The sequence below is a fragment of the Mobula hypostoma genome, chromosome 1, assembly GCF_963921235.1.
Source record: "Mobula hypostoma chromosome 1, sMobHyp1.1, whole genome shotgun sequence".
NCBI lineage: Eukaryota > Metazoa > Chordata > Chondrichthyes > Myliobatiformes > Myliobatidae > Mobula > Mobula hypostoma.
This window is the reverse complement of record NC_086097.1, coordinates 143,604,274-143,621,474: the sequence shown is the minus strand read 5'-3', so window position 1 is coordinate 143,621,474 and position 17,201 is coordinate 143,604,274. Positions and strand designations below refer to the sequence as shown.

General features: G+C 43.1%; 1 protein-coding gene across 5 annotated transcripts in view; it reads right to left on the bottom strand.

The window, feature by feature from the left end:
• Positions 1-6,241: 6,241 nt before the first annotated feature.
• The window catches only part of LOC134342325 (parathyroid hormone/parathyroid hormone-related peptide receptor-like), a 91,890-nt gene continuing 80,930 nt past the window's right edge, over positions 6,242-17,201 (bottom strand). For all 5 annotated transcript variants that reach the window (XM_063040319.1, XM_063040328.1, XM_063040348.1 and 2 more), the window contains 5 exons: positions 16,353-16,419; positions 16,153-16,247; positions 15,263-15,404; positions 12,016-12,057; positions 6,242-8,694 (listed from right to left, as the gene is read on the bottom strand). In XM_063040319.1, coding sequence (XP_062896389.1) covers positions 8,332-8,694; positions 12,016-12,057; positions 15,263-15,404; positions 16,153-16,247; positions 16,353-16,419 — 709 coding nt within the window. In that variant the 3' untranslated portion in view covers positions 6,242-8,331. The remainder of the gene's footprint in view (positions 8,695-12,015; positions 12,058-15,262; positions 15,405-16,152; positions 16,248-16,352; positions 16,420-17,201) is intronic.

The window sequence follows — 17,201 nt, the reverse complement described above, 5'->3', positions numbered from 1 at the left end:
CACTAGACACTAGAATACTACAACACAGTACAGGCCCCTTCGACCTTTGATGTTGTGCCGACCCATACATTCCTTAAAAAAACGTACTAAACCCACACTACCTCCTAACCCTCTATTTTTCTTTCACCCATGTGCCTGTCCAAGAGGCTCTTAAATACCCCTAATATTTTAGCCTCCACCACCATCCCTGGCAAAGCATTCCAGGCACCCACAACCCTCTGTGTAAAAAACTTACCCCTGATGTCTCCCCTAAACTTCACTTCCCTAACTTTGTACATATGCCCTCTGGTGTTTGCTATTCATGCCCTGGGAAACAGGTACTGGCTATCCACCCTATCTATGCCTCTCATAATCTTGTAGACCTCTATCAAGTCCCCTCTCATCTTTCTATGCTCCAAAGAGAAAAGTCCCAGCTCTGCTAACCTTGCCTCATAAGACTTGCTTTCCAATCCAGGCAACATCCTGGTAAATCTCCTCTGCATCCTCTCCATAGCTTCCACATCCTTCCTATAATGAGGTGACCAGAACTGAATTGCAACATGAACTCTCTACTTTTAAACTCAATCCCCCTACTAATGAAGCCTAACATCCCACAGGCCTTCTTAACTATCCTATCAACCTGTGCAGCGATCTTGAAGGATGTTGGATATGAACCCCAAGGTCCCTCTGTTCATCCACTCTCTTAAGTAACCAAACATTAACCCTGTATTCAGCCTTCTGGTTTGTCCTTCCAAAATGCATCACCTCACACTTATCCAGATTGAACTCCATCTGCTCACTTTTCGGCCCAACTCTGCATCCTGTCTATATTCTCTTGTAACCTTCGACAACCTACAGCTCCATCCACAACTCCTCCAATCTTTGTGTCATCCGCAAACTTACTCACCCATCCTTCCGCCTCTTCATCCAGGTCATTTATAAAAGTCACAAAGAACAGGCGTCCCAGGACAGATCCTTGCGGCACTCCACTAGTCACCGACCTCCAGGCAGAATACTTTCCTTCCACTACTAGCCTCTGCTTTCTTCCTTTAAGCCAATTTTTAATCTAAACAGCCAAGGTTCCACTGATCCCATGCCTCATGACTTTCTGGATGAGTCTCTCGTGGGGGACCTTGTCAAATGCCTTGCTAAAATCCATGTAGACCACATCTACCACCCTACCCTCATCAATTTCTCTTGTTACCTCTTCAAAAAGCTCAATTAGGCTCATGAGGCATGACCTTCCCTTCACAAAGCCATGTTGACTATCCTTGAGTAGACTGTACTTCTGTAAGTACTAGTAGATCTTAGCCACTGGCAGGCAGTGACTAGTTAGGTACCGCAAGGCTCAGTGCTGGGACCCCAGTTGTTTACAATATATATTAATGACTTGGATGAGGGAATTAAATGCAGCATCTCCAAGTTTGCGGATGACACGAAGCTGGGCGGCAGTGTTAGCTGTGAGGAGGATGCTAAGAGGATGCAGGGTGACTTGGATAGGTTAGGTGAGTGGGCAAATTCATGGCAGATGCAATTTAATGTGGATAAATGTGAAGTTATCCACTTTGGTGGAAAAAAACAGGAAAACAGATTATTATCTGAATGGTGGCCGATTAGGAAAAGGGGAGGTGCAACGAGACCTGGGTGTCATTATACACCAGTCATTGAAAGTGGGCATGCAGGTACAGCAGGCGGTGAAAAAGGGGAATGGTATGCTGGCATTTATAGCAAGAGGATTTGAGTACAGGAGCAGGGAGGTACTACTGCAGTTGTACAAGGCCTTGGTGAGACCACACCTGGAGTATTGTGTGCAGTTTTGGTCCCCTAATCTGAGGAAAGATATCCTTGCCATAGAGGGAGTACAAAGAAGGTTCACCAGATTGATTCCTGGGATGGCAGGATTTTCATATGATGAAAGACTGGATGAACTAGGCTTATACTCATTGGAATTTAGAAGATTGAGGGGGGATCTGATTGAAACGTATAAAGTCCTAAAGGGATTGGACAGGCTAGATGCAGGAAGATTGTTCCCGATGTTGGGGAAGTCCAGAACGAGGGGTCACAGTCTGAGGATAAAGGGGAAGCCTTTTAGGACCGAGATAAGGAAAAACTTCTTCACACAGAGAGTGGTGAATCTGCGGAATTCTCTGCCACAGGAAACAGTTGAGGCCAGTTCATTGACTATAATTAAGAGGGAGTTAGATATGGCCCTTGTGGCTAAAGGGATCGGGGGTATGGAGGGAAGGCCGGTACAGGGTTCTGAGTTGGATGGTCAGCCATGATCATACTGAATGGTGGTGCAGACTCGAAGGGCCAAATGGCCTACTCCTGCACCTATTTTCTATGTTTCTATGTTTAAGAATCCTTTCCAATAGTTTGCAGACCACCGACATAAGACTCACCAGTGTATAATTCCCAGGATTCTCCCTATTACCTTTTTTAAACAAGGGAACTACATTTGCCGTTCTCCAATCCTCCGGCACCTCCCCTGCAGCCAAAGAGGATTCAAAGATCATAGCTACTGCTCCAGCGATCTCTTCTCTCACTTCCCTCAGCCACCTGGGGTATATCACGTCCAGCCCTGGGGACTTATCAATCTTGATGTTTTTAAGAAGATCCAACACTTCTTCTTCCTTAATCTCCACATTGTCCAACACACAGGCCTGTTCTGTTTCAACCTCACCCTGATCAAGGTCCTTTTCACTTGTGAATACTGAAGCAAAGTATTCATTTCGGACCTCCCCAACCTTCTCCGCCTTCAGGCACATGTTGCCTTCTTTATCCTTTAGGAGCCCCACCTTCATTCTTGTCATCCTTCTGTTCTTCACATATGCATAGAACGCCTTGGGGTTCTCCTTAATCCTACATGCCTTTTAGGACCGAGATTAGGAAAAACTTCTTCACACAGAGAGTGGTGAATCTGTGGAATTCTCTGCTACAGGAAACAGTTGAAGCCAGTTCATTGGCTATATTTAAGAGGGAGTTAGATATGGCCCTTGTGGCTACAGGGATCAGGGGGTATGGAGGGAAGGCTGGGGCGGGGTTCTGAGTTGGAGGATCAGCCATGATCATAATAAATGGCGGTGCAGGTTCGAAGGGCCGAATGGCCTACTCCTGCACCTATTTTCTATGTTTCTATGTTTCTATGACAAGAATGAAGGTGGGGCCACTAAAGGATAAAGAAGGCAACGTGCCTGGAGGCGGAGGAGGATGGGGAGGTCCTAAATAAATACTTTGCTTCAGTATTCACAAGTGAAAAGGACCTTGATCAGGGTGAGGTCGAAACAGAACAGGCCTGTGTGCTGGACAATGTGGAGATTAAGGAAGAAGTGTTGGATCTTCTTAAAAACATCAAGATTGATAAGCCGCAGGGCCGGACGTGATATACCCCAGGTTGCTGAGGGAAGTGAGAGAAGAGATTGCTGGAGCAGTAGCTATGATCTTTGAATCCTCTTTGGCTGCAGGGGAGGTGCCGGAGGATTGGAGAACGGCAAATGTAGTTCCATTGTTTATAAAAGGTATTAGGGAGAATCCTGGGAACCATAGACCGGTGAGTCTTACGTCGGTGGTCTGCAAACTATTGGAAAGGATTCTTAAGAATGGGATCTACGAGCACTTAGAGAAGTACAGTCTACTCAAAGATAGTCAACATGGCTTTGTGAAGGGATGGTCATGCCTCACGAGCCTAATTGAGTTTTTTGAAGAGGTAACAAAAGAAATTGATGAGGGTAGGGCGGTAGATGTGGTCTACATGGATTTTAGCAAGGCATTTGACAAGGTCCCCCATGAGAGACTCATCCAGAAAGTCATGAGGCATGGCATCAGTGGAACCTTGGCTGTTTGGATAAAAAATTGGCTTAAAAGAAGAAAGCAGAGGCTAGTAGTGCAAGGAAAGTATTCTGCCTGGAGGTCGGTGACTAGTGGAGTGCCGCAAGGATCTGTCCTGGGACCCCTGCTCTTTGTGATTTTTATAAATGACCTGGATGAAGAGGGGGAAGGATGGGTGAATAAGTTTGCAGACTTCACGAAGATTGGAGGAGTTGTGGATGGAGCTGTAGGTTGTCGAAGGTTACAAGAGGATATAGACAGGATGTAGAGTTGGGCAGATAAGTGGCAAATGGAGTTCAATCCGGATAAGTGTGAGGTGATGCATTTTGGAAGGACAAACTAGAAGGCTGAGTACAGGTGTAATGGTCGGTTACTTAAGAGTGTGGATGAACAGAGGTTCAAATCCATACATCCCTCAAAGTCACTGTACAGGTTGATAGGATAGTTAAGCAGGCCTATGGGATGCTAAGCTTCATTAATGGGGGGATTGAGTTCAAGAGTAGAGAGGTCATGTTGCAACTCTACAAATCTCTAGTGAGACCACACTTTTTTTTTAGATTATGAGGACACGCAGTCTTTTCTTATTGTCATTTAGTAATGCATGCATTAAGAAACGATACAATATTCCTCTGGTGTGATATCACAGAAACACAGGACAGACCAAAACTGAAAAACTGACAAAAACCACATAATTGTAATATATAGTTAAACAGTGCAAGCAATACCGTAACTTGATGAAGAACAGGCCATGGGCACTGTAAAAAAAGGTTCAAAGTCTCTTGAAAGTCCCACATCTCACGCAGACAGGAGAAGGAAGAAAATTCTCTCTGCCATGCTCGACCACAGTCCGACTCTGAGTCGTCTAAAAACATCAAGGCTCCGACCAGCCCTCCAACACCATGCACCGAGCATCGACTCTGCAGACCATTTTGACCCCAGCCCCGGCCGCCAGCAGCAGGCAAAGCCGAGGATTTGGGGCCTTCCCTCTGGGGATTCTCGATCGCACAGTAGCAGCGGTAGCGAACCGGGCATTTCAGAAGTTTCTCCAGATGTTCTTCCGTGCTTCTCACAGCTGTCTCCATTAAATCAGAATTATGCATGGTACCCTATTTAACAAATACGATATCATTTCACTGGAGAGGCTGTGCGCGCTGCGTCGCGCCGCCATCTTCTCCTCCTGCCGAGTATTGTGTTCAGTTCTTGTCACCTCATTATAGGAAGGATGTGGAAGCTGTGGTGAGGGTGCAGAAGAGATTTACCAGGATGTTGCCTGGATTGGGATACAAGTCTTATGAGGCAAGGTTAGCAGAACTGGGACTTTTCTCTTTGGAGTGTAGAAAGATGAGAGGGGACTCGATAGAGGTCTACAAGATTATGAGAGGCATAGATAGGGTGGCTAGCCAGTACCTGTTTCCCAGGGCACGAATAGCAAACACCAGAGGGCATATGTACAAAATTAAGGGAGGGAAGTTTAGGGGAGACATCAGGGGTATATTTTTGTTTTTACACAGAGGGTTGTGGGTGCCTGGAATGACTTGCCAGAGATGGTGGTGGAGGCTAAAACATTAGGGGTATTTAAGAGCCTCTTGGACAGGCACATGGGTGAAAGAATAATAGAGGGTTACGGGGTAGTGTGGGTTTAGTACTTTTTTTAAAAGGAACATATGGGTCGGCACAACATCGAGGGCCGAAGGGCCTGTACTGTGCCGTAGTATTCCAGTGTCTAATGTGGAATATTGAAATATTCTCTATTTGTCTGAGCAGATGCAACTTCAAAGGCAACATGAGAACTTCAATCCCATCCTGAACAAAACTGCAATCTGGCAAGAGGGATAGAGATATCATTGAAACAAAAGATTCTCTGAAATACAGAATGAAAGTAAACGTGAATCAATTCCTTTTCCATAAGACTATAATACCAGAGCAGAATTAGGCCATTCGGACCATCGAGTCTGCTCTGCCATTCCATCATGGTTGATTTATTATCCCCATTCCACTGCCTTCTCCTCATAACCAGATTGCTTCACCCTTATTCAGGGAATGGAGGATATAGACCATGTGCAGACAGATGCAATAAGTCTAAATTCACATCATGGTCAGAGCAGACATTATGGGTCAAAAGGCCTGTGCCTGTGCTGTTTTGTTCTGTAATGATTTGATTTGTTATTGTATATGGTTCCACACAAGGGTGCTATAAATTTATATTAGTATTCATAATCATGGCATCCATGCAAGGTAGATACGTTAATCCTGATCTGTAATATTACTTTTTTATGTGGCACCGTAATTTGCTAGGCCACTTCATAAAGTATAGACCTACAAGAAAGAATAGGACTCGTTCGGATGACCAAGTCGGGGTGAGATGGCATGTTTTTACTTAATGAAGGACATAGTAAACCAAAACAGTTTGCTTTGCTGTTGCCTCAGAATTACTGAATGTACTTAACATCATTCCCTGACTTATTTTGTGGGGATTTAAATTCATGACTTCCCCATTATCATCAACAGATACAGCTTACTCATATGAAGAGTAATTGTAGATTCTATTTGAATAACCTTTACAGGTAAATTAGCTAACACCCAGGATTGTCATCTCATGCTCCACACTATATTATTTTAAAATCAATATCCAAACAGAATACAATTCACCGCTTCTTGTCAGTCATGATAGAGACAGCACATTTATTTTCTTTTCACATTCACTAAAGATGCAGTCTTTTGAATTTTAAAAATATTAACAATAAATAATAATTTACTCCTTTTTCTCACAATTGTCAACCAAACAACATTGACATTACAAACTCAATCAGCAACAACAACCAGGCGTGTTTAGAACGCACTTCAATTAGTTTCACTGGACAGCGAGTGGACACAGAGTCAGTTGAACCTAATACATGCATATATATCAAAACCTACTTTGTGAAGAAGATCATGGTTTTAATTGTGGTTGTATTTTAATGGATTGACTACGATCCAACTCAACACATTGAATACAACTGAATCTTGCAGGGGCATTGATCTGTCGTGCTTCAGATAGTATTTGACCTCAGCTCAGTCTGAATTCTACACGTTTGTAATTTCTTCCCAGGATTCTTTCATTGAGGATCTGTCCTGATGTTGATTCCTGGATCTATTTGCTACATATCATTTCTGATCTTCCTTTTGATAAACACCTAAAATGAAAAGGTCTAATATCAGACAAGATGTCCAGGATGGTGTCCCACCTCACTGGGGCTCTGCACCACTACGTGTAGCCGTACACCTGCAGACTCCATAACAACAGGAAGGGGTGCCTTTTAAACTCCAGCTAGGGCTTAATTATGTTGAGGCCATCTCCCAGACCCTTCGCTTCATTAGTTATCTAATCCTTCCAGATGTCCTCGCCAAAAAGCACAGCTTTGTCATTCATTCCCAATGCTGAATCTGACTTCTATCAACCCAAAATGTTAACCATGTTCCTCTCTTCAGATGCTGCCTGACCGAAAAGACCATAAGACCATAAATTATAGGAGCAGAAGTAGGCCATTCGGCCAATCAAGTCTGCTCCACCATTCAATCATGGGTTGATCCAATTCTTCCAGTCACCCCCACTCCCTTGCCTTCACCCCATACCCTTTGAAGGCCGGTTAATCAAGTATCTTTCTATCTCTGCCTTTAATACACCCAATGACTTGGCTTCTACAGCCGCTCGTGGCAACAAATTCCACAGATTTACCACCCTCTGACTAAAGTAATTTCTCCGCATCTCTGTTCTAAAAGGATGTCCTTCAATCCTGAAGTCGTGCCCTCTTGTCCTAGAATCTCCTACTATGGGAAATAACTTTGCCATATCTAATCTGTTCAGGCCTTTTAACATTCAGAATGTTTCTATGAGATGCCTCCTCATTCTCCTGAACTCCAGGAAATACAGCCCAAGAGCTGCCAGACGTTCCTCATACAGTAACCCTTTCATTCCTGGAATCATTCTCGTGAATCTTCTCTGAACCCTCTCCAATGTCAGTAAATCCTTTCTAATATAAGGAGCCCAAAGAGTACGCTGACCTGCTATCGCCAGCATTTTCTCTTTTTACTGCCCGAATGGGATCTGATGACTCACTTTCTCCCGTGAGTTTGATAAGATTATGTGCAGCTTAGTATAGTCAACTAGTTTGGCTGAGTGAGCTCTGAAGTGCTGGAATCAAGGACTTCCTCTGCTAGATTCAGGCTGGATGAAGCAATGATTGTCATCAATGTCGTTCTGAATCGAGCCACTGAACACTGGCACTTGTGACAATGTTGTGAAACAGTGCTTAACAAAGCTCTAAATAATTACTCAAATGTCCAGACAACCCTTAGCAGATAGCAGGAAAGCATGATGAAGCCAGACATGTCATAACTTCCTAACTCTCTCTTCACAATTGTTTTCCCTTTTCTATTTTCAGGAGCCTGCTATTCCAGTGTGGGCAGAAATAATACAGTCCAGTGCCAGTGTCTAACACCTGTGGTGTGCAGTTGGAAATGAAGTTTCTTAAGTGTGTCTATAAATTACATTACAGTTTCCCTCTCTTCCTCAACAACCAATGAAGGCTTGTTGGATGCTGGAGACTTGCCATTCTCATCATCCTTGCCATACTGCTCGGGAAGGGAGGAGGGGTGCGAGTTCTCAGACACAGAGCTGCTCTTCACGTAGCCCGGCAGGTTCCAATGCCCATCGAGTAACCCGCCACCCACTCGGCTATTGAGGTGGAGAGTTTGTGGTGCCCGGGTGGTTATGTTGGCACTGATGCTGTTGTTAGTGTGTGACACCATTGGCCCATAGCTGTAGGCCGTGCTTCCGCTCCGAGCTTTGCGTTTGAAGTCAAGCGCCAAAATCCAACGGGCCCATGCTTTTTTGATCTCACTCTGGACCTGAAACAAAATATAAAGATACACAATTAAAAAGGCAAAAAGCAGCGTTCCAAACCTCACTCGGCACAAAGCAAAATTACTAGCCGCAGGTCTGCCATTTTCCCCCCAATTATTCTCATCAAGAAGCCAGAAATAGCCCATTAGCCACAAGTAGCAGCAAGATCGGCTGACCTCTCAGTAAGAGTGCATTAAAGCTTAACTTCCAGTGACAACCCCTCGCAGCAAAGCTTAATCTTTACATTTTTGGCTTTCCCAAATTTAAAGTCAGCTTGGAATCTTATTGGATGACACAAAGATAGCTTGAAACTTTCATTAAGATATGCGCGCTAATTGGCAAATGAAATGTGGGGCTTAAGGCTGCATCCTGCTGACATCGTATTGCAGGACATGGCTAGTACAAATTACAACTTAATACTACACTGATTTTAGGCAAATACTGAGCACTGAGAGATGTCCCAAGCAACATGGTGCTCAGTGTGCCAAGTGCACAGAATGCACATGCACCTTGGCCTTTATACTCATTCCTTTGACCCACTCTTCTGACTGTAAAATAAATAGATGTCATGCAATTTATAAGCTCAAGAATTCCAAAGCAGCATCAAAGGAAAATCCTGTACAGCTTCATATATGCAATAAATCTAACGTCACAGCTTTACACTCCTGAGCTCCGAAACAACCCAGGGGCAGGATTCAGCTTATTTAGCAGTCAACATGTATCCCGCTGACTGAGAGAGCTAATGTAATCAGCATTAGAGGGGGTTGTTATCACATTATGTTTGTAGGCTAGCTTTACTGACAGTCTGCTGTACTGCTGGTGTATCTATGAAGTGGCTCAGCCCTTTTTTGCTCTTCCCATGACGATAAACAAATTTGAAGTCACCTTGTTCTCAATTGGATTGATGAGGCAATGTCCAATGGCTGTCTGTCTTGATCGGGCTGAGCAAGTGTGGTGCTGAACTTGGGTGCTATGGACAATAGATCATTGAGGGGGACTGACATCAGCTGCTCCATCCCTTCTCCTCCATTTAATCTCTCCTATCCTGTGTTTTACCCCCCTCCTACTGATTTTTTTTCTCTCTCTGTACATAATTAAAGTCCTGGTAAAGATTTTAGTTTCTCTTTGGAGAAGAGGATGAGAGGTGACTTGACAGAGGTGTACAAGATTTTAAGAGGCATAAAGTGGACAGCCTACACCTTTTTCCTAGGGTAGCAACAGTTAATACAAGAGGGCTTAATTTTAAGGTAACCAAAGGAAAGTATAGAGCCGATGTCTAAGGTACACACACACAAAATGTTGGAGGAACTCTGCAGGCCAGGCAGCATCTATTGAAAAAGTACAATCAACGTTTCAGGCTGAAACCCTTCAGCAGGACTGGAGGAAAGAAGCTGAGGAGTAGACTTAAAAGGTGGCAGGAGAGGAGAGAGAAACACCAGGTAACAGGCAAAATCTGGAGGAGGAGGGATGAAGCAAAGAGTTGGGAAGTTGATTGGTGGAAATGACAGAAGGTCATGGAAGAAAGATAAAGGGGCAGAAAGGAGCAACAGAGGGAGGCGATGGGCAGGCAAGGAGATGTGAGAGAAGGAAAAGGGGATGGGAAATTGAGAAGGTGCGGGGGAGGTGGTTGGGGGGCATTACCACATTACTTGAAGTTTGAGAAATCGATGTTCATGCCATCAGGTTGGAGGCTACCCAAACAGAATATAAGGTGTTGGTCCTCCAGCCTAAGTGTGGACTCATCATGACAGTGCTGGAGGCCATAGATGGACATATTGGAATGGGAACAGAAAGTGGAATTAAAATGGGTGGCCACTGGGAGATCCCGCTTGTTCTGCTGGGTGGAGCATAGGTGCTCAGGAAAGCGGTCTTCTGCTCTATGTCGGGTCTCACCGATGTACAGGAGGCTACACTGGGAGCACCGAACACAGTAGATGACCCCAACAGACTCACACCTGGAAGGACTATTTAGGGCCCTGGATGATAATGAGGGGGGAGGTGTAGGGGCAGGTTCCACTTGCAAGGATAAGTGCCAGGAGTGAGGTCAGTGGGGAGGGATGAGACGTGCGTGAAATAGAAGAGATGCAGTTGAGGACAGCGTTGATGATGGAGGAAGGAAAGCCCCTTTCTTTGAAAAAGGAGGAAATCTCCTTCATTCTAAAAGGAAAAGCCTCATCCGTAGAGCAAATGCGGCAGAGATGGAGGAATTGAAAAAAGGGGATGGCGTTTTCACAGGTAGTAGGGTGTGATGAGGTGTAGTCTAGGTAGCTGTAAGTTTGTGGGTTTGTAATAGGCATCGGTGGATAAGCTGTCTCCAGAGATGGAGTCAATGAGATTGAGGCTTAGGAAATGGACCAAGCGAACTTAAGGGCAGGGCACATCTGCTCTTACCCCATCCTCCCGCTACCCTACCAGGGATAGGGTTCCTCTTGTCCTCACCTACCACCCCACCAGCCTCCGCATCCAGCACATAATTCTCCGAAACTTCCGCCAGCATTTTGTGTGTGTTGCTCGGATTTCTAGCATCTGCAGATATTCTCTTGTTTGTGTCAAGGGTAATTTTTTTTTTACAAGGTGTTAAGTGTGTGGAATGTACTGCTGGGGTGACAGTTGAGGCAAATACATTCGGGGCATTTAAAGGACTGTCATAGGCACATGGATTGAGAAAGACAAGATGGCTATGTCGGAGGGAAGGGCTAGGCTGAGCTTGGAGTAGGTTAAAAGGTAGTGTCAGCATCGTGGGCCAAAGAGCCTGTACTGTGCTATATTCTATGTTCTTCTAGTTCTGATGAAAGATCATCAACCACTGAGCTCGTGTGGTCTCTCTCATTACCTCCAGTTCAATATGGTGGAGGCTGCTGCCTCCCTGTCCCTTTGTTTGGCTCCCAGCCTAGTGATTTCTCTGTGGTAACAAGCTCAATGGCCACTAACCACTACACTAATGCCCTGACCAAGGGGTACCAGGCCAGCCTCGAGCCCCACACCACACTTCAGTGCTGAGTGACAGCACCACTTGACCCAGCCCAGGCGTCACCAACCCTCACTGGCAACATCTGCACATTGGCTTTGTTGTCCACACCGAGAGCACCATGCCACTGCTGCAGGGCTTCCCAGTACAGCCCAAGCGAATTTACACAAGGCACAGCACTGAATGTTAGGACTCAAGAATCTGAGCCCCTATATAAAAAAATAGTACTCTGCAGGGTAGAACTAGATAAGCTCTCAGTATGCTATAACCTACTCAGTCGGCCAGTCAGCCATTCCATCTGAGACTTTGCTCATTCACTGAAATCAATACACTTACACACAGGAACACAAGTGCTTACCTCTCCATTGCAAAAGCAGTAGATAACAGCCACAAAGCAACCCTGTAAAGTTAAGAGGATAATATTTAAAGCCACATTTTCTACTCACAACGTAATCTTCTTCACATTGGGGAGACTAAATGCAAATTGAGTGATCGCCCTGAAACAGCTCTGCTCAGTCTGCAAGGCGAGTTACCAGCTTGCAGTAGATTGTAGTCTGATCCACAGCCATACCCCAGTTCTGCGCTCACTATCCTAATAACCTGATTTATTCTAACAAATCTCAAAGTTGTGGACAGACTCACATCTTTAGATTAGACATTTTACATTCTTCCAAGTGTGTTCAACAATTTCAGTTCATATCTACTGCTCCCTAGAAATCAGTTATCAGTAATTTTCTGCAATCTCCATTTAAACCTCCTTTTAATGCATATTTTGTCTCTTTTTATGTCACAAGTTTGTTTCTCTATTCATTGTTTAATTTAACCTAACCCTTTTTTTATCCTCCTACTACTTATTGTTCTCTCTGTACATGAAGGTTTGGTCAAGAAGGTTCAGTCGTTCAGCATTCAGTGCTGTACTTTTCTATGACTCTATGGCTCTGTAATTAAGGTCTGCTTTTTTTTAACTTCCATTACTGATGAGAGGCCATCAACGTCAAAGAATAACTCTACTTCTATAACTCCAAATGCTGCATAACTGAATATTTCCATGAATAATTCTAGCTTCTACATTTTATTTTTTAGTGTTTGAACTTTGAAGCACAAAAACAATTCTCTCAGAGTAACGTATATGAACGAATGCTGACACACAGGTAATTGATACCTTGCAATTCTGATGTGTTGTCTACCTGTCATCAGTGAGAAGTACAATGGCCATTCAGTATTTGATAAGAATAAATTACTCGTTTAAGTTATTCAGCACATGACATACCAAATTATGTCTAGTTCGTTATGCCTTTCGCATTCAATCTTGTATCCCTCCAGAATGAAGACTGTATTCCATATAGGAAAAATATAAAAGCCATTCCCAGTATAATTTTGAGAATCTTAAAACCTCCCAATTGATTGCAATTACTGACAACATTGGGAAAAAAGTTGAGCCAGTCCAACTATATTTTATTCTGTGAATCTGGGTTTCATTGAAAGACAGATTTTATGTCCATTTTTAATTACTCTGAGAAAACAGAAGTAAAAACATCTGCTTGGCCGACCAAAAGGCAGTGAAGAGTGTACTTGAATGAGCTATAGGCGAGAATGTGCGTGAGCAATAGACTTGATTGGCTTTTTCTAAAGCAATCAATTTTCAAATTAATCTAACAGCTTCATGTCATTACATCCAAGAACCACCTGCAACAATAATCTGACTTGATGTTCTTATGCAAATTTCAGTCAGAATTAGGTGCATAGAAGGGTCAGACGTGTCAAAGGGAGATTTTTAAGACAATTTCTTGTCAGGCCTACTATAGGCAGGGCATATTATGCATCCTTAAGGTTGATTGAGCTGGGGGGTGGTTAGTGAGGATCAATTCACACAACTTATTCAGCTCCTGGCCTTCATGTGTGGCTTAGCTACTTAGCCCAGAGGAACCACTTCTACTGACAGGAGAAGGTGCAAAGGCAGGTTATTGGTGCCTTAAACTTGGGCCTCATTGGCTGTGGTTGGCAGTTCATCTAGAAGGAAATCTCTGATCTCAACCCCCCATGGCCTTGTGGCTGCACTCACTCATGGTGAAGGATTCAGGAGTACACCCCGAGGAAAAAATCCGGAGCTGCAGTCCCGAAGGCAGTCCCACGTTGAGTTCAACACTGACTGGCAACTCCTGCAGTGCCGCTGATGCCAAGCTGTATTGGTCTCTGCCTTTCCTTTAGGGTCATCGGCTGCATGGAGAGGGCAAAGTATGCTGCATAGGCAACAGCTTGCTCTCCATATTGTAGTGCTCTGTGTAGCACATAGACAGCCAGGATGCATCATCCAGTGGCCACCTTGACCAAAGGAAGACCCCCAGCCAGGGCAATTCTGGACCTCATCTTGGGAAATGAAATTGGACAGGTGTTGAAGTGTTGCTGTGGAAACACTTTGGAACAGTGACCATAACACTATAAATTTCAGGCAGTTGTGCAAAGGGATAATATTGTCCTCAGGCTAATAACTTCTACTGTGAGGAGGCCCATTTCAATAGTGTTAAGAGAAGAGCTGGCAAAAATAGAATGAGAGCAAATACATGTGGGTAATGTGACAGCTGACAAATGGGAGTTATTTAAAAGGGAATTCGTAAGATTACAGAGCCAGCAGGAGACAGACGGTGGTAGTGGAAGAGTTCTTCCTGTTTGGAATTCTGTGATGTTATGATGTTTGGGATTAGCATTGGGACTTCTTTTGTTTGTTAGATGTAAATGTAAATGGTATGATTATGAAGTTTGCACATGGCACAAAATTTGTAAAATGGTACGGAGGTATATAGAGCAAAAAGGCAGTTGGTCAGAGAATTGAAGATGGAATTTAATTCCAGCAAATGCAAGACAATGCAATATAGGAAGTCAAATTGGAGTGGAGCATGATAAGGCACTAAGGTGGATGGAGAGACCTTGGGGTTCAAGTCCATAATTTCCTGAAAGTGATGACACTGGGAGATAGAGTGGTGAAGACGACATGTGGCATGCTCACCATCATAATTTGGCGCATGGAAAATGAAAGCTGGAATATCATAAGCAAATGCACAAAACACAGGTCCAAATGCACTGAGAATTTTGCATGGGGTTCTCATCACTACTCTATAGGAAATATCAGAATGTACTGGCAAGAGTGCAGAGCTGATTCACTGGGATGTTGCCTGGATTGGAGGATTTTAGTTATGGAGAGAGATTGGATTGGTTGTTCTTTTTTTATTCCCTGAATGAAGTTGGCTAAAGAGTGAATTGATAAGAGTTTTTAAAAACCATAAGAAGCACAGAAAAGGCAGATCCTTTTGCCCTGAATCTGGTGTTAAAAGCAAAACGGCATTGGTTTAATTGAGAGGAAGGATTTTTAAAGGGGAAAGTTGTTTACGCAAAAAATCGGGAACTTGCTGCCAGAGGAGGTGATGAAATCGTATCAAATCACTACATTTAAAGAGTTGTTTAGACAGGCATTTAAAAAGGCAAGGCATAGAAGGACAGAGAACTAATGCAGGCAAATGGGATTATTGTCACTGGGCAAAAATGTTGGCATGGATATCATGGGCCAAAGGGCCTGTTTCTATGTTGGACGACGCTATGACTATAATTACCTGAGAGGAATTAAAGAACATTTCATAATGCATCTGGATTTGCCAGAGAATCCCGGACACCTCAGTATAAGGGATTGCCATGAAGACAATGTAGTGTACTCCGAACAGAGGTGACAGGACCAAAGTCGATTTCAGCAGCTTCCTGCAATTAAAAATAGCTCAGATGAGATATTTCCATTTAATTTCATATTTTACAGATTACAGCGACAATCACTCTCCATCACAGCTTCCATTAGTGGCTGAAGCAGTTCTTGGACATGTTATTTTCCAATTCACAAGCAAGAAGGTTAACCACCTTAAATTTGCCGAACATTGTTGCAGGAGTCGCTCCAGACAAAACACACAAAACAAAAACCTGAGACAAAAAAAAAATGAAAATGCTGGAAATACACAGTAGGTCAGGCAACATTTGTAGAAAGAGAGACAGACTTTGATTCCTGGGTTGATACCTTTCATCTGAATTGAGGCCTTGACCGCCTATTCAGCTACATGAAAATGGAAGGATCTCGGAAGGCTCAGATAAGAAATAGATTACGTGCCAAGTTTGAAGTTCAAATGTAATCAGTGATTTTAGAATTGACAATGGGTTGGGAACTACAAAGTAGAGGTTTTATCAAGAAGTGGTGCAAGAAACTGTAAAGTAAATGTTAGGATAAAACTACCTCTTTAATGTCCCATCAAACATTTTGTTGCTAGCATAGATAAAGCACAAAGTTTCTTTAATATTTCAAGTATTGTCAAGCCAAATATGGTAGCAATAGATAAATGAATATTGATCTAATAAGGTGTCTTAATTTGAAAAAACGTTGAGGGCCTCCTTGTCCATTTCCGTTTCTACATTAAACACCACTTTTCAGAAGGGCCTGTTCTACCAAAACCCTAGAGCTTACCGGTACTGTTGACGGGTATCACACCTTCCGACATTGGACTCTCTCAGTTTGGTGGCGAGAAGTCTGATAATATTGATAAAAAGCATGAAGTTCACCTGAAAAAAGAGGAGAAATGTGAAACCAGAAAAATGTGATAACACAGAAGTTTGCAGAATGGAGTTAGATCCTAAGGGGAGGAAGGCAAATTTATTATATCTCACCAATATTGAAGCCAGAATAGGTAATTGATAAATCAATTTTAAGTTTCCAGCACTTAGATCCCAGCACCTATTGGGGTAAAAAAAAAGAGGAAGAATATCATTAGATGCAATATAAGAAACAATTATCTATAATTCCTGTATATATTTTCATTAGCTTGACAAAAACAGTGAGAAATTTGATACATCAGTTTTCACAATCTGGGAATGAGTCTGCTGAATGGCTTCTGTGTTCTAAAATCCGACAAATTCTGTATGCTCTATGTATCCGGATATACAAAGCAATTATCATTACTGTACAAGTACAAAAATAATCAAAGTGGTTGGTTAATGGAAGTTATCTCATAAATTTTGGAATTTGGCTTGGAGGAAGGTGAATTACACAGAGTTTCAGTAAATTCCACATGTAATCCTCTGTTGTGCTATATATTCCAAGTCTCTAAAAACGCATTTTAAAAAAATCACTATCCCAAATATATTCAGTGACTGAGTTTCAATCTCTCACCATTTAAAAAATATTCTACTATTCTAGCTGTTCCAGCCTGTGGTTGAGCTCATATTTTCCCTCATTATGTTCCATCTGCCATTGCCTTTGTCCTGTTACTTGTTTTTATGATTTTTAAGTTTCCCTACACCCTACAATTGTACAGAGTGTTGGTATGGCCACACCTGTGTGCTGTTTCAGCCCCTCTATTTAAGTGAGGACATATTGTACATATTGACAGTGCAGAAAAGACTGACTGCCCTCATTCCAAGGACGAGATGCTTGTTCTATCATAAAGACCTAAAAGCTCTGTATTTTTTGGGTTTAGAAGAATGAGGGCTAATTTTATTAAAACCTGTGAAATCCTA